The sequence below is a fragment of the Taudactylus pleione genome, unplaced genomic scaffold, assembly GCF_031769625.1.
Source record: "Taudactylus pleione unplaced genomic scaffold, aTauple2 ptg000274l, whole genome shotgun sequence".
Taxonomy (NCBI): domain Eukaryota; kingdom Metazoa; phylum Chordata; class Amphibia; order Anura; family Myobatrachidae; genus Taudactylus; species Taudactylus pleione.
This window is the reverse complement of record NW_028284676.1, coordinates 3922852-3950850: the sequence shown is the minus strand read 5'-3', so window position 1 is coordinate 3950850 and position 27999 is coordinate 3922852. Positions and strand designations below refer to the sequence as shown.

The 27999-nt window shown below is 46.9% G+C and overlaps 1 protein-coding gene across 2 annotated transcripts in view; it reads right to left on the bottom strand.

Moving 5' to 3' along the window:
• Positions 1-21926, bottom strand: part of LOC148513696 (regulator of G protein signaling 3-like) — a 61189-nt gene extending 39263 nt beyond the window's left edge. The window contains exons 1-2 of one of the 2 annotated variants that reach the window (XM_088481522.1): positions 21868-21926; positions 2165-2596 (exon numbers count right to left, since the gene is read on the bottom strand). In XM_088481522.1, coding sequence (XP_088337648.1) covers positions 2165-2596 — 432 coding nt within the window. In that variant the 5' untranslated portion in view covers positions 21868-21926. Of the gene's footprint in view, positions 1-2164; positions 2597-21516; positions 21648-21867 lie in introns of those variants that run through there. The other variant, XM_088481521.1, reaches the window with a different exon arrangement.
• Positions 21927-27999: the final 6073 nt, after the last annotated feature.

The window sequence follows — 27999 nt, the reverse complement described above, 5'->3', positions numbered from 1 at the left end:
CACATTGTGGCATACTCCTGTATTACAGCTATCCCATATGTATACATTGTTTTATACTCCTGTATTACAGCTATCCCCTATTCCATCTGTATACACTGTGGTATAATCCTGTATTACAGCTATTCCATATCCCATCTGTATACATTGTGGTATACTCCTGTATTACAGCTATTCCCTATTCCATCTGTACACATGGTGGTATACTCCTGAATTACAGCTATCCTATATGTATACATTGTGGTATACTCCTGTATTACATCTATTCCCTATTCCATCAGTGTACATTGTAGTATATTCCTGTATTACAGCTACTCCCTATTACATCTGTATACATTGTGGTATACTCCTGTATTACAGCTATTCCCTATTCCATCTGTATGCATTGTGGTATACTCCTGTATATACCACCTTGCTATACAGGACATCTCCCTGTCTGTCCCATGTGAGTGGTACTGCACAACTGTCCACTAATACACATGTACAGGAAATGTACTTAGAATTACACGCACACCTTGCACAAGAGGAGTGACACCGGTTAGTTACTATCAGAGACACAAAATACTGGAAGATCAGGTACAGGGAGCAGTTAATATGATATCATCATTTTCCCCCACTTATGTTCCTATATTCAGAGTCTCTTACTGCTCTTATGGCCCTGTGCTGTATGACCCCATTTCTGTACTTTGTTCTTAAGTTGGGTACACACTTAGATCCGATGAACGGGCGACTTGCCCTTGCGAGGCAAACGTCAGATATTAACAAGTACATACTGTACAGTCCTCTGTCAGATCATAAAATACTCTGATGATCTGACAGATAATTGCAGAGTGTGTACTCAGCTTAATTTCTCTTCAATACCCCCCCTCATCCTGCAATGCAAAACCATCTCTGGATTGTGGTTCAACTGGATAATGTGCTGCCAAACACCACACCCCGTCTAGTCCTTGGGCATATAAAGGTCTCTTATGGCTAAAGGGACCGATTCTGTTATTTTTAGCCCTGTTTTCAGATCTAAAAATACGCTCACAGCAGCAGTTATTTCAGTGTCACATAGATACACATACACACTGATATAATGTGCATCTCTCTATATATAGACCTGCAATACACACTGTCTGCCAAGAGCATCATTAAGATTTCTAACACTCTTCGCGTCACAACTAGAGATTCACAGAGTGAGACACTACATAAAAGCGCTGTACAACAAAAACCTGGCTAATCACCAGATAACGTGAGGTACAGGTCAGGGGCAGAGCCAGATCATCCACTAGGCTACCTGGGCTCCTGCCTAGGATCAAGATTACACAAACCCATTTATGTGTCTTGGGTTTGTTTGGAGGGAGGATAGAGGACCAATCCAGAATATTTTCTAAGGCCCCGTGGGGTTTTACACAAGCTCTGCTAATAGAGATTTACTAACAACATTCAGTAATATAACCCTACAGGAGAAAGAGCAGACTCCCCTAAGTCTATCACCCGGATAAAAGAGACACAGCGCTCGCCTTTTCACTACGAGCCTGACAGAGGGGGACGCAAATCCCATCGCAGCTGCGTTCCCGTACGCAGCGGCTGTGCGAAAACATGGAAATGTCGCAGCTGAGGGGAATTTGTATTGAAACGCCCACTAGCGGCATCTCGCGTCTTACGTACACAGATGCACCATCGGTTGCAGAATCGATGTCCTGAACAACCCTATGATCGCTCAAAATGTTCGTCAGTAGGCCGCCGGAAGCATAATTCACAGGCGCAGGCACAGACGCGCCCCAAAATGGTCGCACCACGCCTGCATTTAAGTCACAACCCTCCGTTCACTCCTACAAACTCTCCCTGACTATCAATCACTCTGCATCCACGTTGTCGGTTGTGAAACTTGGTGCATGCGCAGTGCGACCGATACTCACGCACAGTACAAAAATAATCGCTCAACACTGCAAACAATCGGCAGTGCGTCCATCTCTAAACCGATTCTGTGTGCATTGATCTAATTATTGATAATCACCCGTATGCTAATTGGAACGCATCGGCCTTGTCCACACTCATGTTTAAATGCCCGTCATCCTTAATGAGTGCGCACCTGCCCCAGCCCTATCCCTGAGCTCTCCACAATGCGCGCAGCTCTGAGCGCTTACTACGGAGGTGAGAGTCACCTGACACCTAGAATTACCTTAAAGGATCCCGCAAAAAAGGACAAGAGATTCTGTTTTGCCGCCAACACTTTCGCCGCTCTTCTCTTTTTTCTTAGCGTCTTCGGTGACGGCAAGCTCCACCCACTGCTAGACTTTTCCTTCTCTCCCAGCTGCTCCTCCCTGCCTCCCGTGTCCAAGTGGGACTCGCTCCGTGTTCTCCACATGGATCCCGGGACCCCCAGAGTTCTGCCATCCGTCCCTCCTTCCTCATCACTGTCACAAACCAAGTTGCCAGCACTGAACGAGCGTTCCACCCTCACTTCCGGGATGGGTAAAGCTGGAGCAGGAGGGGGGGAGGGTTCGGGAGTATTAGGTCTTCTGATGGCCACGCGTTTCCAGTGTTGAGGATTGTCAGGAGAGAGGCAGGTGTCACTGCCAGACTTGCGCAGTGGGTTAAATACGTGGAGCATCTGTGAAAGAGAAAAAGGGGGAGTATTAACTGCAACAACAACAAACTTTATTATCATCATCAACAATTCACATTCATGAACAGTCAACGAAAAAAAATGTACATGTCCAAATAACATAGTCCATCCGTCCTTCATTCTACGAGCCCTGCCGGGCAAGTCTTGGATACATACAGGAACAGCTGTGAATTTGTCCCTCCCACTGCAGGGCGACACTTACAACGGTAGCTAAAATGTATTCGACGACACTCCGTAGTAGCCTCGTGGGTTAGGTTTTCACATGATAGTGTTCATTCTAGCACCCTGCACCTGTCACAACCCGACACCGGTCGCTCTGTGCTCTGGTGCTTCTAGCACACTCTGGTCTGTAGCTCAGCAGTTTGTTGCATCAGCTGAGTGTGCTAGAAGCAGCAGAGCAGAGAGTGACACCCCAGGCAGGAAAGAGGAACTGCACAGGTTGGGACAGGTGCAGGGTGCAAGAAGGAACACTACGTAATATTTATGCAGGGCTTGATTAAGGTTTGTGGGGGTCCCAGGGCAACTAATGTGTGTGTGTGGGGGGCCCAACCAACTATTGTTGTCAATATGATACACTGGCGATGGCATTAAAAAGTATAATGTGTAAATACTGCCAGCACCACAAATGTATTAAAGAAACTGTAATACCTCCAGTTCACATTGTGCCACACAGATACCCCAGTTCCCATTATGCCACAGTGCCCCCACGTGGGTAATGTAGCTACATTTGGGGGGCCCTACAGTGTTTGGAGTCCCCTGGTCAACTGCCACGGTTGCCCTGTTGTTAATCCGGCTCTGTGATTATGTAATAATCCTCCCTCATTTTTGCTTGTGACTCGCACCTGTGAAAGCAAATACTAGAGAGGTCTTTACTGAAATTGCCATTTTGTGCAACAAACCATGATGCAATGCAAAGTGGGGGGGCAAATACATTTATCTTTTTAGCATGCAGGGTAAACACTGGCAGATTTTGTACGTTGCCCACAAATGCTGGACAATTTACACCACAATTTAGATTTTTTTAAATTTGAACTATACTACACCCCTCTTACATCTAAATCTGCCCCATCTGCAGTGTATGGTCTCCCATATTCCGGGAGTGGCAAGGCCAGGATCTGCGTCTATGAACGCAGATTCCTGGCACACGCTGAGGCTTACTCAGCTGCCCAGCGCCGTCCAACATGGCGACCGATGATCCCATGCTGCGACCTCTGTCACAGCGCTGGAAATACAGATGCAGCAGGTAGTGTCAGGCACCTCCTGCTGTTGATTTGCAGTTTAGCAAGGACGGAATTGCAAAGCTGCTTGTGTGCGGCTTTGCAATTCCGTCTTCTGCTGAATCAGACTCCAATGTGCAGATCTCCCTCGGAACCTTGCAAACCTTATGTTTCTGTTCTGTTTCTCTGGGAACACTTAACACTTTTCTTAAACATATACCCCTCATTTGTCTAATTGGGGGGGGAATGGATGTTTAATAGATTGCAGCCTATCAATTTATAAGGAAATGGTGGCATCGCTGGCATTTGCAGGGTCTCCTGTGCCCGGGAACGGCCTGTGCTCGTGAAACTGCTGCCACAACTACTAGGTCTCTGGATGTGTAAATATGTGCAGGCAAAGGAGGTGACAAGCTAAACAAAGAGCAGGTGGATGTCCCGGAATGTGTCAGGTGTGTGAGCGGGGAGGGTGTAGGACAGGTGTCACAGGTGTATGAGGAAGGAGGATCGGAGGTATGAGGATGTACACTATGTATAACACACGGATATTATAATTATTATGTTGTGTTTAACTCCAGATGAGTTTAGGGACTTGTACATGCCCTCCGACCACTCTAGCATTAATACATTGCCTTATGGTTTGGGCTTACCTACTGCAACCTTTTCTAAAGTCATTGCCTTATCTTTCTGGATTCCCCTCTGTGCTCGTCAGCCTTTTATTCCCATCATAAAGCTGAATGGTGGCTTTTAAATTGCCCTGAAACATGACACATAACTGTAACCCAGGAGCAGCACGGCCTTATATCCCCAGAGCAATGACTATAAACAACGCAGCTCGCTTATATAAATAGTCTGAAGGAAAAACATATGTATTTGCTAAGAGTTGCACGATTCTATAGAGTAAAGTTAGCTAAAGATGGAATGCAAAGATAAACGAATTGTAAGCCTTTCAGCAACATGCACAGCTGTGGTTACGAGGGTCCGTCCTTTCAGTTTTTTTTGTTTTGTTCCATAGCATCATGTAGACTCCCGGTCGGTAATGGCCAAGGCTGCACAAATGGGGTGAGAGGCAGTATCCTGATGGGAGTACGCCGGTATCTATGTCCGATACAGCCACAGACATGCCCTGTTCCGTAGCCGAGTGACACAGAAATGAAAGTCAATCTCTGAATTCATGGGCCGGATTCAGTGACTGTTGGTAAAGCAGCCGCTTTTGCAATATCGGTTGCGGGAATATGCCAGCGCTAATCTCAGCCATCCTTTTGTGCGGGGCGGTGCGATGGAGTGTATGAGCGGCGAGGTGCCCACGTTCAGGGCTGTGTGGCCTGCGCATTTGGGATGGAGAAAACACACCAACATCGACAAAACATCGGTGACACCATCAGTAGCCTAGGATCGACTCTATCTACTCTCCTCTAATCCAAGTGACTATGGCATTTGAAACATTGTCTTTGCAATTGGGAATACAGCAGCGGTGCCCAGACACGGCCGTGACACTCCCATATTTTTGTGATCAGTTTAGGTCACCTTCCAGTCTCCATGTCTCATGTGTTAGCGATTTCGTAATTCACTTGGGAACGGCAACGCCCACATTGGTTTGCGCCGTGGCAAACCATCGCTCAACTGTGTAAATATCGGCACTGCGTACATCTCTGAATGAGGGTATATATCGTGAATCCGCTGTTCAGTATAACCCTACAAGGCAGAGTTTTCTTAACAAGGTTAGTTAGCAACAAGAGCTGGATTGCTTAGTTTATAGGGAACAGTGCAAATGGACAGGCCTGGTTCTGGGCATTACCGCGGTTTTGGCCCTGCAAACTGAGCAATATCTGAGATACCAGATTTGTAGGTGTACCCTATAGTTGCCATAATTAATAGTAAAGGGGAGAATCGAACACAATAGTACATTAGTATAATAAGTAGAGATGAGCGGGTTCATATCTCAGAGATCCAAACCCACCCAAATTTCGGGGGTCCGGGGCGATCGGCGCACAGCTCGGATCTCCCTGCCTGCCCCGGATCCCTGACCCGAGGAAAAATCTCGCGACCCCTCTGTCGAGTCGCGAGGTTTTGTTTTGAGCAGGCTTAACGCTGATTGGATGAGAGAGCCGTCTGTCACGGCTCTCAGCCAATCAGCGTTAAGCCCATTGAAAACAGCACAATCAAGAAAAAGAAGACGGCGCCCGCCATCCCCCGCCGCCTGACACCGCCGGCACCCCCACTGGCAGCATCCCCCGCTACCGACACCACCGCTACCGACACTCCTGCACTGCTGCCCAACGTACTGAGGCCCTGATTCAGAGCCGGACGCTCTTTGTGAGCGCTCGCTCTGAATCTGGGCGGCCTGTTTTTTTTTTTGGTCGGCCTCCAGGCCGCTCGCTAAGCTGTGGACGACGAGACCCTTGTGGTAGGGTCTTGTTCCCACAAGCCCCAGTGAGCTTCCAGCTCTAACTGAGCAGGAAGCCCACTACTGACATCATGAGTGGTGATGTCAGTAGGGCCGCCCTCAAACGGCAGGCGTTCCTTCGGGAACGCCTCCGTTGGGCCAGCCACCCCCCCCTCCCCGCCTACAAAACGGGGCGAGCTGTCGATCAACTTCGACAGCTGCCCCGTTGTGTTGCGAGCCCCGGAGCGAATGATTTCTCGCTCGCTTCAGGGCGCGTGCGCACTGCCCGGCCATCGACCCGCTTGCGAGCGGGTCTGAATCAGGCCCTGAGGACACAGTCAGCGACCCCCACACTGCCGACACCCCCACACTGAGGACCCCACCAGCACCCCTGCACTGCCGACACAGTCAGCAAACCTGCACTGAGGACACTGCTGGCACCCCCGCTCTGCCAAAACCGCCGGCACCCTGCATTGAGAACACGTCTGCACTGCCGACACAGTCAGCAAACCTGCACTGAGGACACCGCTGGCACCCCTGCACTGCCGACACAGCCAGCAAACCTGCACTGAGGACACCGCTGGCACCCCTGCACTGCCGACACAGCCAGCAAACCTGCACTAAGACACCGCTGGAACCCCCGCACTGCCGACACAGCCGGCAAACCTGCACTAAAGACACCGCTGGCACCCCCGCACTGCCGACACAGCCAGCAAACCTACACTAAAGACACCGCTGGCACTGCCGACACAACCAGTAAACCTGCACTAAGACACCGCTGGCACCCCCGCACTGCCGACACAGCCAGCAAACCTGCACTAAGACACCGCTGGCACCCCAGCACTGCCGACACAGCTAGCAAACCTGCACTAAAGACACCGCTGGCACCACCGCACTGCCGACACAGCCAGCAAACCTGCACTAAGACACAGCTGGCACCCCCGCACAGCCAACACAGCCAGTAAACCTGCACTAAGACGCCGCTGGCACCCTCGCGCTGCCGACATCAGGTACCCTTCACTGAGGACACTGCCAGCACCGCAGCACTGCCGTTCCATGTACTGAGAACACACCGTCAGCCATCCCGCTCTGCCAACACTGCTGTCACAGTAAGTGCACTATTGGTGTATCCAACCCACACTGTATAACACACTGTATCCGTGCTGGAAATTAGAAACTGAACTGCCACATGTTAGTGCCGCCCACTGTGTCACTTAGTTTAGTCAGCCAGGTAGCTGGATGCAACCTTTTGGCCTTAACTAGATGAAGCAAATAATATTGTGGTGGTCAAAATTGATCGGAAATTACTGGAAATAAATGTTATTGAGGTTAATTATACTGTAGGAACAAAAACAGGCCCATTTTATGTGATTTTAGCTGTTTTTATGATTTTTTTTTAAAGAAAAAATCCAGATTCAACACCAAAACACGAAAAACAAAACACGGAGGTGAGGTTTTGGCAAAACCAATCCAGACCCCAAACCAGGGTAGATCCAGATCCAGAACCAAAACACAGGGGTCGGCGTACATCTCTAATAATAAGTCATGGTATCCATTGCTGTATAGTCGGTCATTTATTAACCTTTATATAGCGCCAGCGTGCTCCGTAGAGCATTACAACTGGAGACTAACACAGTAATAAGACAAGGCTGGGTATTAGCAGACAGGGTGGCAAGCTTACAATCTATAATATATCTGAATGATGAGAGACCGACCCAGCGCTAAGATCACACTTCAGCTTCAACACTCCACATAAAATTCTTAAAATGTATTCAAAAAGGACCTTACACGCGTCACAGAATCCGATCAACACATCGCGTTGTTTGCCAAAAGACAGGAATCTTTGTCCGCTCGGGTCTCAGTGCTGGTAATTAGAGGTTTATAGGGCCAGAAACCTGGTAATCACCACAGGCCGGCCATGAATCTGTCAGTGCTGCAATCACGTGGTTAGGCCTATAAAGAACGAATGCATTCACCTTGCTAGTGGAATGAAAGCGAAGACCTGAAAGTACCTTTACTTTCCGTTCCGGCCACAGAGCACCAATCTCCAGAGCAACAACACAGACAGAACGCTGGTCATTCACACATAACGTGCACACACAGACCTTAATACAAAAAAACATGGAGCTAGTAAGAAATATTCAATCCAATCCTGAATGCAGTGCTCCGCTGTATAAGAGGAGCAGCGCGACTTGTCTACTCAGTTGTAGGTGAAAAAAATCTAAAAAAGAAACAACAACAACAATGACAATAGGCACCTCCTTGCGCAATATTTCATACACACCAATCTGAAAAAAAAATAAATAAAAAAAATGTATATTTAAAAATTAGTGAGATACCATTTGGCCGCGTAGCGAAAGAATAATTATTGATAGGCTTATTAGAATACCCCTGAGGAAGTCATACTGTCTATGGCCCTCATTCAGAGGCGCTCGCAAAATGCGAGCAGTCGCTCTGAATGAGGGCAGCCACCCACAGCTTTAGCGACCGACCAGGTTGATGGTCACGATGGTCAAGACCATCACGACCATCGGGGCTTGCGACGAGACCCTAAGGTTGGGTCTCGGCAACCGCAAGCCCCAGGGAGCTGATCGAGCAGGAAGCTCCCCACTGACATCACTGCTGATGTCAGTGCGGCCGCCCACAAAACGGCAGGCGTTCCTTAAGGAACGCCTCCGTTTGTGAAACCACCCCTCCGCCACGCCTACAAAACGGGGCGAGCTGTCGATCAACATCGACAGCTGCTCCTTTTGTAGTGAGCTTCGGAGCAAGAGAATTTCTCTCTCGCTCCGGGGCTTGCGCAGTGCGGCCGCTACGTGTGCGCAGGGCCTAAACATCGACCCGCTTGTGAGCGGGTCTGAATGAGGTCCTATATTTGTGGAATAGGACAAAACACGTTGGGTAATTATGGTTCGGTCCTGGTAATGACAGACCTAGATATCCAGAGGTAAATTTACTAAAGTGACAGTTTTTAGAAGTGGAGATGTTGCCCATAGCAACCAATCAGAATGTACTTAACATTTATCTAGCACCTTCTAGAAGATAATAGCTACAATCTGATCGGATGCCATGGGCAACATCTTTACTTCTAAAAACTCTCACTTTAGTAAATATACCCCCCAGTATCCAGTGTTTCATCAGATATGCCCAGATTTTATTCAATATATCATTGTATGAGGTGCACTACAATGTTTTCCCCTCATTATTACCTTTGAGCATTAAAGGATATATCTGGAGGAATTTGGGAGGATATGCTGTCGCTAAGTATTCTGAATCAGATAAGCCACGGGGGGCACTGGGGGGAAATGATTGGATCCCTCTCAGTGACATTGCGGTGAGAACCCCATAAGCTTCAATTAGGCAATGACATGAATAGATGGCATCGCCTAATGGGTCCAAGCGCTGGAAAGCATTGCATTCAGGAGCTTGGTACATATGGGGAATGAGGCCAAAACTCGGAAAACTGCAGTTTTTGGAGTTTTGGCCCAATTTTCCCTTTAGTACATCCCACCCACAGCCTGTAAAATGGCAATTAGATGCTGATTGGTTAGTACTTTATCTCTCTCCAAGGTTTGATACATCTCCCACAGTAAAGCAAGTATATTACTCCTCGTATAGCAAATATAAACATGTAATTTATTGTATATTTCTATATTATCAATGAAAATAGCAGTGATGGAAGTATTTGTGCCAGATATAGCGAAAGTTTAGCAAGAACCGATTTGCCCTTTTTCTATATTATTATGTTGTATTTGCTGTAGAGGAGCACATTTTAGGCAGCCAATTTGTGGGTGATCTAATATAAGTGAGAAAACATCACCTCAAGCCTCAGTGAGGTCAGGACGTGGCACTCCGAAACTTATTTATGGACATGTAGAAGTGAAAGGAAAATGTGGTATTCTGATAACATGTGTATTTCAGGGATGCGGTCATAATCCCAACCGCGGGGGATCAGGTGCTCAGAATGCCGGCGCCAGAATCCCAACACGGCATCCTGACCGCCGGAATCCGGAGGGTAAGTAACAGGGCTAGGCTTGAAGTTAGGGTTAGGCGCTAAGGGGGGAGGGTTAGGTTTAGGGTGTGGGGAGGTTAGCTTTAGGCACAAGGGGGAGGGTTAGGGATAGGCACTAGTGGGGGAGGGTTAGGGTGTGGGGAGGTTAGCTTTAGGCACTTGGGGGGGAGGTTAGGGTGTGGGGAGGTTAGCTTTAGGCACTAGGGGGAGGGTTAGGGATAGGCACTAGTGGGGGAGGGTTAGGGTGTGGGGAGGTTAGCTTTAGGCACTAGGGGGGGAGGTTAGGGTGTGGGGAGGTTAGCTTTAGGCACTAGGGGGAGGGTTAGGAATAGGCACTAGCGGGGGAGGGTTAGGGTGTGGAGAGGTTAGCTTTAGGCACTAGGGGGGGAGGTTAGGGTTAGGCACTAGGGGGGGCGGTTAGGTTTTGGCACTGGGGGGGTGGGGGTTAGGTTTAGGCACTAGGGGGAGGGTTTGGGGGGGTTAGGTTTAGGTACCAGGGAGGAAGGGTTAGGAAGAGGGTTAGGATACCGACTGACAGGTATCGGCAACCTAACCCTGTCGGAATTCTGACCGCTGGCATCCCGTACCCAACCCGTATTTCGTGCTTTGCCAGCTGAAGGGCCTGGGCCTGATTCAGAGGTGGACACTGTGCCAATATGTTAGCAGTTGACCGATGTTTTTTGTACTGCTCACGCGGTAGAGATACACCACGCATGCATCCCGATTGTGTGCACGCAGAGGTGTAGCACAGAATCGGAGACGCGGTCTGAGAATGTTAGTGAGCATTCCTGGGAGGTGATGCTAACACGGGCATGTTACTGAAATCGGCTGTGTTCAGAGGCACACAGCCGCGCACACAGGAGGCCATACTCAGACGGAGAGACTGCACCCGCCAAGTTTCAATGGTGCAACCGATAGTGCATCTAAAGAAGCACTAAGTGAGCACCTCGCTGTTGAAATGTGGATGTCCATTAGCATTAAGACAGAAATGAGACTGCGGCAAAACGCGTAGCCACACCCAACTCTGGATCCAGCCCCTTGTGTGACATCAAACACTTGATGCAGGGAAACCATTGGGCGCAAGTGACCGATGGTTTTCCACTACGCATGCGTCTGGGCCACACTGCGCATGTGCCGCGATGGCTACCGCACAGAGACGCAGATCGAAACTGCACAGAGATCCATGCAATTTCAATGGGGGTTTCTGGGTGGTAAATGGAGGGGGGGCGGTCTACCTTATATGGGCATGTCGTTGTCAGCGCCTGCGTCTATATATGGAGTCGCACTGACACCGACGGCCTGATTAGAAGGACATTCTGCCACAGGCAGGTGCAATGTCCTGACGGAGTGGCCAATAGTGCGCAGATATTGCGTCACAGCATTACCACAAGTACGCAGTATCGACTGCGCCAAAAGCCTGCATCCACCTCTGTATCATCTCCTCAGGGTTTATTTGGTAAAATACCAAACACTTTAACACTGGCTAGTTAACTACTTGTATTCTTTTATTTAAATTGCTATTTAATATATTTAATGTTTGTTCAGTGTAAACCGCCTAAAACGCAGTTTACAGGATTTGTTAATGTAGTCACTGAGCCTAACATACAAGTTGGTTTACATACTATAGCTATTTATAATAACAACAGGACAGAATAGATTTTATATAAACTTGTGGTTGTGGAGGGCGACGTTTTCCTACACACAGCAGACTGTGGTTCTCAAATCCAGTCCTCACATACCACCAACATTTCATGTTTTCAGGATTTCTTTAATCGTGCACAGGTGGCTTAACTCTAGTTGGATGGGTCAGTAATTATCCTACTCAGTGTTTTTTTTTTTTTGTTTCTTCGGATGGTGTGCACTGTACCGCCAGTGTTTAATTATTTTTCAATTCCTTTAACTAGTTCTACAAACAGGAAGAATCCACCAAAATCATTTCAGAAATGATTATAATGAGCATCTGAGGCCTTGTATGTTGCTCGGAAGCTACTATAAATCTTGTATCAACTTGTAACTTTAGGCGAGTATCTGAATGCCAGTAAACAAAAGCACTGATCCGACATGTTCCTACAGCCGGAAGGTCTGAATATGTGAGCTACTGGGGTGCATGAGGACCAGATTTGGGAAACACTGCTGTAAAAAAATCCACTGCACTCAGCCTGCGCTAATACAATGTACTATGGCCCTCATTCAGAGCCACTCGCTAGCGGCATTACGCTCGTTCCGAGCGATGTTCGCACTTCTGCGCATGCGTACGGATCGTTATACGCATGCGCAAACCAGTCAGTGCGGCCGAAATTCATGTGCTCGCAATATAGCGAATGCCTGCTATTTTGAGTGACAGAATGAGGCGTATGTGGGTGGTAACAGGGGAAGGTGCTTGAAAATGGGGAGTGGAGATCCGAACGCAGGCGTGCTTAAAGGTCAAAACGGGCGTTTTAAGGGTGTGCATAATTAATACAGCAGCGTCATTGACCACGTCACTGGGTTATTTTATAGCCAGAACTGCTCGCAAGATTGTGGTAGCAAAAACCAACCACAAGAATAGCGAGCAGTTCATACGCTGGTCGATGTACTCGATTAATCTAATAAATAGCGGACATGACGTATGGTGAGAGCGGCCAGGGGGCGTTTTTAACAAATAAAAGAGCGTATGTTTTGTACGCTCGTTCAGACTTAGAGGTGTGAACAGACTGCAATTTGCGAACGGATCATTTGAATAGCCACCCCTTGTTTTTGAACGAACGACCGCAAATAGCGAACGGCTCTGAATCAGGCCCTATATCCTAACTTCTGTGAAGGAATGGAAATGTTTATTTCTATGTCTGTAATGTCATTACCAGCTGTGTGAGGCACTTATACTACTGCTACTTATACTACTACAGTGTCTAGTTCAGGCCTGGCCAACCTGTGGCTCTCCAGCTGTTGTGAACCTACAAGTCCCAGCATGCGCTGCAAAAGTTTTGCTATTAGGGGACACTAAAACAGTGGCAGGGCATGCTGGGATGTGTAGTTTCACAACAGCTGGAGAGCCACAGGTTGGCCAGGCCTGTCTAGTTCATGGAACTGTGTGGTACTATTTAGTTTTGCATGTGGGCTGTAAACAGCGCAATTTACCAGACCACATATCAAAGTGCGTTATATCAGGCCGCCAGATCTGAAATTGTATACCTGATTTTATTTTTTTTTACACATGGAAAGTATACAAACCGTGCAGTGTGTTAAGCTGCAGCCACCAGTCACACTGCCAGGAAAGAGATTACTTAGACGTGAGTCTGACTGGTGAGTTTGCTCCAACTGTATGTAATCACACACTTGCATGGCTATCATTATTATCATGGCGTATTTACGTTAAGACCTGTACAGAGAATGTTTGTCGTCATCCATTTTGGTCGCTACCCGACTGCTTCCCTATACACGGTGCAATAAAGCAGCCGATCCGACGGATTGGTACGATATCGCACAGTGTATGGACATGATGTCAGACCGATCGTGCACCCGTGGGGTCGTACATCGCCCGTCCCTGATCTTACTGCAGGATCAGTCGATCAGGGGATGCGATGTGTGACCCCATGCAGCGCTATGCGGGTGGGGGAGGGGGAGCCGGCATATCGGGCAGTTGGCCACCCGATCGCACCGTGTGCGTGGACCGCCGGATATCTTGGACGTCGGATCCCCTGTCGCGTCGCACGGTGCCTATCGCACAGTGTATGGGCCGCTTTACACACAATCAAACAGTAGGTGTTTTAAAGACACCTATGTAATGTTTAGTGTTCACTCTAGGCCTGAAGTGGCACTACTGCGCACCCCTCGTGGTGACTGGAAAGGGGGCGTGTCCTTAAGACGTGCCCTCTTTTCATCAAGATTATTGTTTCACCACAACCCCACATGGGAAGGGACAGCACCCGGCCGGCTGTTATTAAAATAGGGCAGGGCACGGTGCCTCGCTAAAACAGCCGAGCAGGAACTTTATGCTTATGGGGATGACAAGCTCGCTTTAAAACGACCCACATCTTTCAGTCTGAATATAATACACACATGACTCCTCATAAGGCTCCACAAAAAATAAAATGGAGGATAACGAGAACTGACATAAACAACTTGCTTATCCAAGCACACCATTATGGTGACACAGAATAAAAGGTGTTAAATAAAATGATTATGTGCAATTACATGGAATAAAGAAATTCCTGCTGACAAACATAGGCGTATATTACTTTTAGACATATAATATGATATAGATCTATATAATAAGCGAGTAAGCATGTCTGTCTGTCTATCAGTTTTTCCTTTATGCATGGCCAGCGTATTGGGCCTAGCTCCACCAAATTTGGCAGGGTGGTATAGATTGACCGGGATTAGATTTTTGCCTAGGTTTGAACTTTGTCAGGGCCACACACTGTCACACAATCCCTAAAAATGGGGATACTCTTAAATTATACAGGTTCCCGGGCTGGCTCAAGAGGAAATTGTCAGTCTTCCAAAAACCTGAGTGAAAGTTACAAAAGTATCCTTTTATACTCACAGTCTGAGCAAATGTCAAACTTTATGGACTCATGCAAGTTCATGTTATATCCAGAGTTAGGGGGTGATTCAGTAATGGACGCAAGCAAGCAGCTTTGCAATTCCATCCTTTCAAATGCAGCAGGTGTCTAACACCCCCTGCAACATTTGCGATCCCAACTCTGCGACCTCAGTCGCAGCATGGAATAACCATGTCGACCATCGCAATGGTGGACAGTGCCAAGCCACCGGCCAGATGAGTAAGTCTCAGCTTACGCAGGCTAGCCGGCTTACGTAAACCCCTGGCCTTGCCACTCCTGGAAAATGGGGCCGAAACGCTCCCGGTTTCTGGGAACGTCGGCCTGTCAATCAGGCAGTGGCATAGCAGAATGGGTCCTGCGCACGTGCAGATTCCCGATAATCGCTAATTACAGCTGGCACCCTGGCAGGCAGCGGCAGACATGGACAGACAGCGCAATATGAATCTGGCACCGGGCACCGGTCGCTAGTCAATCAGAGCTCGCAGACCGGCAGCCAATCTGGAGCTGCCACTGCTGACTGCCACGAGCTCCAATTGTCTTGCAATCAGCTGCGCTGTCTCTCCATATATGCCTGCCGGTGCGCCAGCTGGCGTGCCGGCACCAAATCAACACCGCTGCCACCTGGGCCCCCCCTCAGGCGCCCTGAGCAGACTGGCCCACCTTGTGTGCGTGGCTGGGAATAGGTGAGTAGCGGGCCACAGAAGCAGCTCGGGCACCATAGCAGCCGCACCCCTAGCACCCACAGTAGTTACGCGCTACTGTTTGCATGCATGTTAGCAAACAGTGGGGTCCGTTTAGGATCAATGGAATGGGGATATAGACGAGGACAATGTAAACAGATAAAGTCTGCAGGTGTACTTCAGGGTCCAGTCTTCAACTCGGGCAACGCCAGGTACCCCAGCTAGTACTAAGGGTCTATTTACTAAACAGTGTTAGGAGACAGAGTGAAAAGTGATAAGGTACCAGCCAATCAGCTCCCAACTGCCATATCACAGGCTGTGTTTGAAAAATGACAGTTGGGAGCTGATTGGCTGGTACCTTATCACTTTTCACTCTGTCTCCTAACACTGCTTAGTAAATAGACCCCTAAATATGAGAGAAGAGAGACTAGGATTTGGCTCAGTAATTCCCGTCACGTTCGTATTTTAGAACGAGGTTAAACGTCACAGATGTCCGTCAAAGATGACATCTTGCCTCGTTCTGAGATCTGAACTCGGCGGGAAGATCCTGAAGCCAAAACCGATCTGCTCATCTCTACTAAATATGGCAACTGCATCTTTTTTTTTTTTTTTTTTTAACTTTATTCAAACATAATAATATTATAAGCCAGTCTGGCAGCCAAAGCATTCCACATATACAAAGCAAGACCACATTTCTCACATCCAGTTTTAGCATGCGACGGTCATGATTGTTTGCGGTGGTGATGCTGGCCTGCGACATCGATAGCAGGCGCTGGGATCGCAGATGCAGCAAGGAGGGGTCTGTTTCCTATAGACACCTTCTGCTGCATTAGCATTTTAGATGACGAAATTGCACAGCCGCTTGTGTACGTCTCTACTATTCCGTCCATCTCTGAATCAGGCCCTCGAGTTTTTACCCTCCAAACCTCATATTAGTAAATCCAGCAGTTTGGAACTGGAAAACTGCAACCATCTTCTGGAGTTGCGATGAACACTTAAGGGGTCTATTTACTAAGAGGGCCTGATTCAGAGCCGGACGCTATTTGCGCTCGCTCGTTCAGCAAAAGGGGCCGGCTATTTAAATTGAGCGCTCGCTCTTTGCGGTCTGTTGACGCCTCTATGTCTGAGCGAGCGAACGAAACATGCGCTCGCTATTTTGTAAAGACGCCCCCTGGCCGCTCGCATCCTACGTCATCTCCGCTATTTATTAGATTAATCGAGTACATGGAAAGGCGTCTGAACTGCTCGCAGTGCTTGTGGTTGGATTTTCCTACCGCGATCATGCGAACAGTTCAGGCTAAGAGACAACCAAGTGACGTGGTCGATGACGCTGTTTTGTTAATCATGCACACCCTTAAAACGCCCGTTTTGACCGTTTGGCACGCCTGCGTTCGGATCACCACTCCCCGTTTTCAAGCACCTTCCCCTGTTACCACCCACAAACGCCTCATTCTGTCACTCAAATTAGCAGGCACTTGCTGTTTTGCGAGCGCTCGATTTCCGACCGCAATGACTGGTTGGCGCATGCGCATTACGAACCATACGCATGCGCAGTTGTGCGAACATCGCTCGGAGCGAACGAGCGGCCGCTTACGAGCGGCTCTGAATCAGGCCCAGAGTGAAAAGTGATAAGGTACCAGCCAATCAGCTCCTAACTGTCATTTTTCAAACACAGCCTGAGATGACAGTTGGGAGCTGATTGGCTGGCACCTTATCACTTTTCACTCTGTCTCCTAACACTGCTTAGTAAATAGACCCCTAAGTTACGCTCATTCCCGGATGGCTTCCTATCTATGTCATAGCCCCCAACATACCAAGTTCTTATTATTATCCATTACTTACAGTATATAGTGCCACAAGGGGTCTGCAGCACCTTACAAAGTACAGAAACAGCTGTTGCAGTTGCGATCGGTGATTAATCAGACCCATAGTACCCAAATAAGCAGCACCGGCTGTACCCCAAGGTTAGGTGACATTGTTGGCATTGGGGAGGATATGATAGTATAAGGGAGGGAAGGAAAAGCACTCGAGGGAAGAGGGCCCTGCTCGTCAGAGTTTACAATCTAAAAGGGGAGTTTTTCAAGTGAAAAAAAACTTATAAAGCACCAGCTGAACTTACTGAAAGCCAGTTCCCCGGAATGAAATGAGAAATAGATAAATAAAAATTGACCCTAGACACATAGCACATGCCTGAGTGTTCCAGCCTGTGACCAATCTTCTGCAATAATGATTCTAGCGGATCGTTAAACACGAGACTACATCGCTTGTGTTTGTAAGTGAGGAAAAATGGCATGAATTATGAATTTGTACAACACAGATCCAATTATTCTGCTTGAGCACGGAAGCATAATGTTGTACATTTATATTTAATGAGAAATTCCCTTTAAGAGTGTTTTCCGGCAATACTAACCTTACCTTGTTATTTGTTAACATCATGGGTTATTATGTAATGACAGTCTTGCAAGTTTATAAGCTCATTCGTTCACGGCCGACATGAGAAGGCAAATATGTGCGCCGCTATCCCGGGTACGGCATCAGTTGTGACAAGTTAGAGACTTTGGCGCGACATGAGCCGTGTGCTTTCTTGTGTATTTATGTACTACTTTCAAATTCTGAAAGTGGATAATGTCGACATTAGCCAGTAATGTACAGCCCTAAACCCTTAAAATAAAAAAAATATAAACCCATACAGATATGACGAACAATGGACTGTAAATCTCCCTGGGAAAAAATAATTATTTGACACTAGACAAGGACACAGATAATGACGCTAGCTATAACTTTTCATGCAAGGAAATTTACGTGTGTTTATAGATGTGCGCGGATGCTTAAGCATGTATCTGATAGAGTCAAGTCTTGGGTTGTTTACAGATGTGACAGAGACATGTCTGCAAGCCTGGGTCTCGATGCACATATGCTACAGTATGCATGTGCCTGTATAAGGATGTTTGTCTCTCACGACCATTGTTTACATGAATATACAGATGTTCCTCGATAAGTGATAATTACAGTGCTTACAGCAAACAGCGCAGGAAGGAAGAGAGATATTGTCACAGCAACAAGTCAGAACTGGACAGGGATAATGGGAGGTCTGCGGATGGGCATGCAGGGAGAGGGGGTAATGAGGAGCAAGCGGGCACTGGATACTAGGAAAGGGTACTGGAGTGAGGGCCGGGGCATCCATCTTTAATCCTAGGCTCCAGTCTAGGATACTGAGAGGTTGTATCTATTTTATGTTTGTTTTTATTGTCAGCATGGGATTTGTACTGACTGAGATTATGGGGGAGTGGTGGGAGAGGGGGGTTTGATGTTAATAACAGTAGTGTGTGATAGGGTCTACAGATTGGTGGGAACATTAGGTTACACAGAAATGCATCAGAACAGGATATTAGTAGGAGTATTGGAGATCTCCGCAGATAGAGGGGCACTGGCGGATTATACATCAGGCAACCTAGGTTCCAGCCTAGATCCCAAAGAGCACAGAAGATGTTATAAAAGGGTATTGGACAGAATTTCAGATGGGGGAGCAGTAGTGATCGAGAACAGGCTATTATAGGAGGGGATTAGACAGGACTCCAGATTCATGGGCGGGGGCAATAGTGATCGAGAACAGGCTATTGTAGGAGGGGATTAGACAGGACTCCATATTCGTGGGGGGGGGCAATAGTGATCGAAACCAGGCTATTGTAGGAGGGGATTAGACAGGACTCCAGATTTGTGGTGGGGGCAATAGTGATCGAGAACAGGCTATTATAGGAGGGGATTAGACAGAACTCCAGATCTTGGGGTGAGAGACATTAGTGAATGAGAACAGGCTATTATACAGAACTCAAGATTTGGGGGGGGCAATAGCGATTGAGGACAGGCTATTATAGACAGAACTTCAGATTCGAGGTGGGGGGGGATGAGTGGCGATAGTGATAGTGATTGAGGGCAGGTTAATTAGACAGGTGTGACAAGCAGTAGTATTTGAGTACAAGCTATTATAATAGGGGGATTAGACATAATTTTAAATGGGGGGCAATAGTGATTGAGGACAGGTTATTATAAAGGGGAATTAGACAGAATTTCACATCAGGGTGGGGGGCAGTAATAATTGAGAATTAACTATTATAAAGGGGTATTAAACATAAATTCAGATGGGGATCAGTAGTGATTAAGGACAAGGTATTATAAAGGGGTAATAGACATAATTTGAGATGGGGGCAGTAGTGATTGAGGACAGGCTATTATAGATGGGCATTAGACAAAACTTCAGATCGGGGGTGGGGCAGTAGTGGTTGGGGCTATTGCACACGGTCCGCACATACTGTATTGGAGCAGTTATTACAGATGCATACAGATAATAAGAGTGACACAGTAGTACATAGGAGGTAGTGAGATCTGCAGAGAGGTGGAGCAGAGGTTTTTTAAGACACCTATAAGACACTAAGTGTAAGAGTGCTAGACAAGAATATACAGTACTCATATAGCAAGGGGTAGGGGGTGGTAGTCAAATACGGATTGGAGAGGTTAGTTCTAGAGGGCTGGGGTAGGAAAGAGGGGTATTTGAATGTGCAGGTGTGAGAGGGAATCAATGACCGAACAGGGATTCTGCACTACGGAATGTTTATTGAATTATATCCAGTCAATCCAGACATAATGGGAAGACAGTGAATCAGTAGTGTGTGACGGTAAATGCTACAGGCAGTATACGGTGGATAATGACAGCTGAGTGGAAGGAAGCTATGGCAGACAGTGCAGCAATATATGTCATTACATTCATAACAAGAGAGGAGCATAAGGATTCAACATAGGTTTACACAGCAATACCACCGTTCTATTCGGGAAGGAGAGATGGGATTGTGTCATCCGTAACAGTTGCCTGTGAGGTTTTTTACGGGAACAGCATAGTTGCATTACAGAGCAGCTATTGACATTGAGATGTGCGTGGAGGTTAAACCACAACAAAAACTAGAGGGATGCAGCAATGAGGACGCAAAGGACGCGTGTATGTGGGGTAGGTCCAGGGACAGGCGTGAGGATCGGAGGACTAAGGTAAGTGACCAAAGTAGGTCTTATCAATGCGGACATGGAGTACGTAGCACGACAGAGACTTTATTTGTGGGCTCAGTACCTGAGTTACGTTTATTTATTAACAGTTACTTATATAGCGTACACATATTACACAGCTTTACAGAGAATATTTCAGTCAATCATATCAGTCTCTCAACCAGAGGAGCTTACACTCTATATTCACTAGGGTTCATTTTTTTTTTTTTTGTCAGAAGCCAATAAACCAATCAGTATGTATTGTTGTGGATATAAATAAAAGAAAAGTACAGCATGTATAAAGTATTACAGAGTTAGGAGAGACCAGGAGAGGATGAGGAGGCTGCACAGTGCTATGTTGATGCCAGCAGAAGCAGGCGGTCTAGTTGGGGGGGGTGAGCAGAGACGGGATTAAGGGTTCATAAAGTTTGTAGTGACAGATATGTGTTGATCAGTTAATTAGACCAGGTGTAGTAGTGTCATTAGCATAACAATAGGAGAGAGTAGCAACAGTGTCATCATGCCTGGCTGTGAGGACAGAAATAGCCCTAGGTGAGTTATAGAAGTAGTAGAATAATGGTGTAGTGATTTGTAGCTGTGTATGCAGGGTGGGATAGTGCAGGAATGGCAGTGTGAGGTGCAATTAGAGAAATATCTATATATACACTGCAGGACTAATCTAGGGTCATGTAACACGGGTATCTCATCTGACAGCTATGACTGTGTGCTTACACCGTGTGATGTCCTTTATGGATGAAATTATACCACTAGAACTGGGATAACCTCTAGGACAAGCAGCTACAGGTTTTACCTACTGAGACAGAGAGTAGCCTAGAGAGTGTGAGCTTCTGGGGGCCAGGAATGGGAGACTGCGCTAGACTTTTGGGGGTGTCACTATAAGAGCAACTGCAGTTACCCACAAGTCTTGGTGGACGGGGCACCCGGGGGGGGAGAGAGGCATGTGCAGCACCGGCAGCCTGCTCAGACACCGGCTCCTGCACCCCAGTCGCCCGTCCACCATGGGGGAGCTGTACTCACCTCGCAGCGTAGATTGTCAGCTCCTGTGGTTCCTCTGCAGTGGCTGGGAGTCTCCCTCTGCTATGTCACTGCAGTAGTGTCTCTGTGTATGTCTCGTCTCTCCTCCCCTCCGCCCGTGACGCTGCTCTCCCATCTCCTCCTCCCTCCCCACTCGCCCTCCGTCTCTCCTCCCTGCCTGCCTGACTACCCCTCTCAGACCCACCTGCTGGCCCCCTGTGCACCCCACTGGCCCCTGGGGGCAACATGCCACCATTCCCATACCCTCTAATGAATCCCCACTGTCTTCTGTACCATTCCCTCCCCTATCCTCTTCCTACCCAGCTATCCACCCTCCTTATCCCATTCCCTTACCTGCTATCTTCCTTCACTCCTCCCCCTCCCATTCAGCTCTCTCCACCTCCTGTTTACCTCTGCCTCTCAGTCTCCCACCCTCCTGTCTCTTTCTTCAATCTGACATTTCTTAGCTCCCCCACCCTTTCCCCTCCCCACCCTTCACTTTCCATCGCTTCTCGCTTTCTCCGTCACTTGACATTTCACTCCCAAAGCAACCTGTGGCTGCCCAGCTCATGCTGAACCACAGCTCTCGGGGGGGGGGGGGGGGGGAATTCAATTGTTATTAGCGCGGTTGTAACTAATGGGCGCCAGACGGAGCAATTCAATTGTTGCTCCAATCGGGTGCGAATGCCACATGCGCCCATTATTTCTGCTCGCACCCTCCTGAGGTGGCAAGTAGCAATCAGGTGCGTATTTTCCTTGGCGCGCCCGGTACTATAGACAGGTTTGGCCGCGTGGGTGCATTTTGGCGTGATACATAATGGATGCCTGCGGCAGCCGTGCCCTTCGGCGTTACAATTGAATACCAGCAGACAGGCGACTATTTTTTATGGGCGCCCAAAGACAATTTAATCTCCCCCCCCCAGTGTGCCTTAGGTACTGTTATGAGCTGTTGTTGACAAATGTAGGAACAAAACACTTATGCTGGGCATACACTATACAATTATCTGTCAGATATCTGTCCAATCTGGCTGGTTGGAATTAAAACCTGGTAATGTATGGGAGCAAATGACAGTCGACCATATGATCTTAAATACTGGAAAACGGACAAAAAACAATTGTTCAAATTGGTTACATTCGTGTGTTTTAACCAATTTGTCTGAACAACCATTTTTGCCCGTTTTCCAGTGTTTCTGAGCAAATGATGTATGTCATTTGGTCCCATACATTACCGGATTTTTATTCCAACCAGCCAGATTGGACAGATATCTGACAGATAATTGTATAGTGTATGCCCAGCATAAGTAATATTACAGCTGCTGCCTTAACCGCTTCAGACAGATATAGCGCCGGAATGTGTTACTATGTCAGGAACAGGAGCTTGATAAGTTACCAGAATGCTTCGCCGCCATATTATGCTACCAGCCTCTGATTTCTCCTCGGAATGTCTTTTTTTTTTACATTTTCAGAAATGAGAATAAGCCCTTTTTGCAGACAAAAACTGAAAAAGGGCGGTTGGGTACGATGTACCGGCGGTGACCATCCCGGAATTCACAATACTGGCAGCTAGATCCAGGCCGCCAAAATCCAGACGAATTGTAGTGTTCTAACCCACCCCTTCCACAGCCTAACTCTAACCATCCCCTTCGGCAACCTAACTCTAACCGCCCTCTTCGGCAACCTAACTCTAACCGCAGCCTAACCTTAACCCTCTGCCTAGTGCCTAACCCTCACCGTCAAGATTTTGACCGCCAGGATCTTGAAAAAAGGGGTTATCATAGCTTCAAACATTTGCCCCAATGAGCTGGCACTCCACAGCACACTTGCTGACTTTTGTAAACCTTTTCCAGGGAAATTTTCCTATTCGGCATTTATACCATATTTGGCCAAATTTCTGTGGGTCTGCAAACACTTCTCTAACTTCATAACGCAATTTGCCCAATGATAAAGTGGTGCTGATATGATGATTGTCATCATCATGGCCCAGCCAGTCCTTCATCACTTTCTCCTGCACTTTATTATTAATTACCAGTTATTTATATAGCGCACACATATTCTGCAGTGCTTTTACAGAGAGAATATTTGGCCATTCACATCAGTCCCTGCCCCAGTGGAGCTTACACTCTATATTCCCTACCACATGCTCACACACATATGAACTAGGGTAAATTTTTTGGTTGGGAGCCAATTAACCTACCAGTATATTTTTGGAGTGTGGGAGGAAACCGGAGCACCCGGAGGACACCCACGCAAGCACAGGGAGAATATACAAACTCCACACAGTTAGGGCCATGAGAATTGAACCCATGACCTCAGTGCTGTGAGGCAGTAACGCTAACCATTACACCGTCTGTGCTGCCCAGGTTGGGCAAGTATTGTTTAATCTGTATATGTTTATGTAGACACTAGTATATTGGATCTGGAATATGCCGGGTCAGATATGTCCCCTCTCCTTGGACATAACCATATTACAGACATAGGATACTACACCTTCAATATGACCTGACCACTGTACATGATCATAATACACTTCTATTACACTGTATACAGACATAGGACACTACACCCCCAACATGACCTGACCACTGCACATGATCATAATACACTTCTATTACACTGTATACAGACATAGGACACTACACCCCCAACATGACCTGACCACTGCACATGATCATAATACACATCTATTACACTGTATACAGACATAGGACACTAAACCCCCAATATGACCTGACTACTGTACATGACCATAATACACTTATATTACACTGTATACAGACATAGGCCCTGATTCAGCTTTCGGAATAGAGTAAGATATAGCAAGTAACTGTGCATCTTGGCAAAACCATGCTGCACTGCAGGTGGGGCAGATGTAAAATGTGCAAAGAGATTTAGATTTGGGAGGGAGGTGTCCAAACTGAAATCTGAATTGCAGTGTAAAAATAAAGCTGTGCAGTATTTGTATGCTACATGCAAAAGCAGCCAGTATTTACCCTGCATGCAAAAAGAAATGTATGTAATTCCTCCCCTTGCATTGCAACATGGTTTATCCAGGTTCACAGTTACTTGCTATATCGTACTCTGGGCCTGATTCAGACCCACTCGCTAAGCTGTGAATGCACGCAGCTGGACGATTATTGCCAACTGCGTATGCGTCGCAGTGCACGTGCGTGAAGCCGCCACTGCGATAAAGAAACACTCACTCTCAACCATAATTAGAGAGTGGTAGTTTGAGTGACAGAACAGGGCGTCAGTGGGTTGTGGCTGGGGAAAGACTGTGTAAACGGGGTGTGCTTGCACTAGCACAGGCGTGGCTGGGTGTTTTTACACCAACTTATGGGCGTACATAATTACACTGGATCGTCACTGTACACGTCACCTGGCTCTTTTCCTCTTAGCAGCGTTGGCAGTGCTTGGGGTAGCCTAGGGTCTACCGCAAGCAATGCGATTGCAGTTGATGGTTCTCTTCGCTTCCGATGGTTGCATACACACATAATAGAGTATTGAATGATTGCATTGCATTGAATGATTGCTGTCTAGATGTGTTATTTTGCCCAATCCAATTTATTTTCAATTTATTCTGATTGTTTATCATTGTGATGTGATTACAGGTACAAAATACATTATACTGGCCTAACAATGTACACCATATTTTTTTTAATACAAATACAGTCAAAATTGTGTAATTAAAGTGTTAAAAGTGAAAACTCTTGAATAGTTGACTCTATGGGTCTCATTCAGACCCGGTCGCAAGCACCGATGTGCTCGCAACCGGGTCGATAATCAGCCCTGCGCACGCGCAGCGGCTGCACTGCGTGTGCGCAAGCCCGGAGCGAGAGAGAAACTCTTTCGCTCCGGAGCTCTCTACAAAAGGGGCGGCTGTTGATGTTGATCGACAGCTTACCGCATTTTGTAGGCGGGCCGGGGGGTGGTTTCCAAATCGGAGGCATTCCTTAAGGAACGCCCACCATTTTGTGGGCGGCTGCACTGACATCATCAGTGATGTCAGTGGGGAGTTTCCTGCTCTTTCAGAGCAGGAAGCTTCCTGGGGCTTGCGGCTGCCGAGACCCAACCTTAGGGTCTTGTCACAAGTCGGGATGGTGTTCACCATCGCGACCATCAACCTGGTCGGTCGTTAAGCTGTGGGTGGTAATCCACAGCTTACCTAACGACCAGGAGGTCGCACTTCAAAAATGAAGCGGCCGCCCTCATTCAGAACGAGCGCTCGCTTCTTGCGAGCGCCTCTGAATGAGGGCCAGTGTTTTTGGGGTTTTTTTGTGCTCCCTTCATGCTGGTGTGGAACTGCACATCATTCCAGAGTAAATACATGCCTTAATAGCAATACTGTGGCAGCCCAGGCTTGGATTTGTAGTTCCATAGCAGCTGTAGAGGCCCTCTTTCTTTTTGTTTAAGGTAAAAATAAAAATGCATATTAAAAATACAACTCACAGACTTTGTTTGAAATGTAAAAAGTTATTTATTTATTTATTTTTTATACAAAAAAATGTAAGGACAAATTATGGGTTTGTAAATAAAATTTGAAAAAATAAAATAACAATACAGAAATTAAATCAATAAATAGATACACGATTTTCTGGACGAATTTGGAATGGATACGCACTTGCAAATGTGGGATGTGACTTTTGTGCCATCACCAAATGTCTCTCCTTCACCTCCTACAAATCATATATCACCTCCAAATATGTCTGGCACATATGATGGCAAGATACAAAGTCACTAACCAGATCTAATTTTTGGGCATAAAGTTTGTGGAGAAATCTGGGGGAAATAATCCAAGATCATCAATCTTTGCGCTTATGCTTTGCAGCATCTCCCTGACATCTTGGCTAATTGTCCTTAGAATGGAGGTTTGCTCCACCATGCTGGTCTGGGCTGCCTCAATGGCTGCAGATTGGCGTTCCACTGCCACCCTAAGGTCATTGATGACTTTCGCCAAGGGTGGCAATGGTGGATGGGGGAGGCACAGTTAATGGAGGTTGTGCCCTCAACCCATCCGACCGCAGGCTTTGATCCATGACAGGTCCTTTAAAAATGAACAAGTAAAAATTAGTATTTGTACTTTACACATAAATAGACAGATACATAGACAGGTGTATGCAAATATTTACCAGACAAAGCATGTTGGGCTTCTTGTCGAAGCACCAGATGGAGTAATTGGGCCTCTGACAATAACCTCCATTCTAAGGACCCCAACAATTGTTGTTCTCTTTGGGTCAAAGCCAAGCTGTCAGGGAGGGGACCCCCTGGCCCATTTGGGTGTTGGATCCGTAAACTGATCTTTCTCCGGAGTCGGCCGCAAAGGTCAGTCCATCTAATAAGATTTTTAGCTTTATTATTTTTGTTTAAAAAACATATTGCTATGTCACAAATTATATATTAAACATTGGGAGTACTACATTGGGATTACAAAATAGACTTCGTTTGTCTTATTTTTCATTAAACAACACCAAATTTCAGATACCATTTTAAATAGTTTTTCAAATTTTTAAAATACATAATTTCTTCTAAGGTAATACACATCACAATGAGTGGAATGCTTAAGATTGATGATCTTGGTTATTTCCTCCCAGATCTCTACACGAGCTTCAAATGGAATGTCATGCCCACGATATAGGGGGTCTATTTACTAAGCAGTGTTAGGAGACAGAGTAAAAAGTGATAAGGTGCCAGCCAATCAGCTCCCAACTGTCATCTCACAGGCTGTGTTTGAAAAATGACAGTTGGGAGCTGATTGGCTGGCACCTTATCACTTTCTTATAACTTTTCACTCTGTCTCCTAACACTGCTTAGTAAATAGACCCCATAATCTGGTTAGTGCCTCTTGGATGAGGGTATCCGTAACCACAAAATAAATAATTTGACCTTGTATACTGCCATCTAAAGGGGCAGACACATTTGGAGGTGTTGTGTTTGTAGGAGGTGGAGGAGGACCATCTGGTGTTAGCACAGACACACTTTCAACACCCACATCTGCAAGTGTGTCCTCATCTAGATTTTCAAATGATAGCCCCATTCCAAATCTGTCCAGAAAATCGTGTATCTCCTGCATGCAGTCAGACATACAGCAAGACTGATTCTCCATGATTGCAAAAATCCAAAAGCCAAGTGTTGCTATTTATAGGCATGTGCGTACGCAGCTATAATTGTGCGCCACTCATACACAGCGCACATAGGCCCAACCGTCACCAACACACACCTATTAAACTGCCATTACAAGTTACAGTCACATTCACGAGGAACTGCGGAGTGTTGGGAGTGTACGCTATGCTGCACAGCCAAACGCCAGCTGGGCCACTAGGTAAAGCACCTGTTGTATTATGTATTGTTTAGTGGAGATAGAATATAACAATAACCACTGTCCTGTATTCAGGCGCCATTTTATTGGTGCCAGCCAATCAGATCGCAACATAGTTTATGTAAAGTATGCAAAATTGAATATTTGTCATTGCTATCATGAGATCCTCCAGT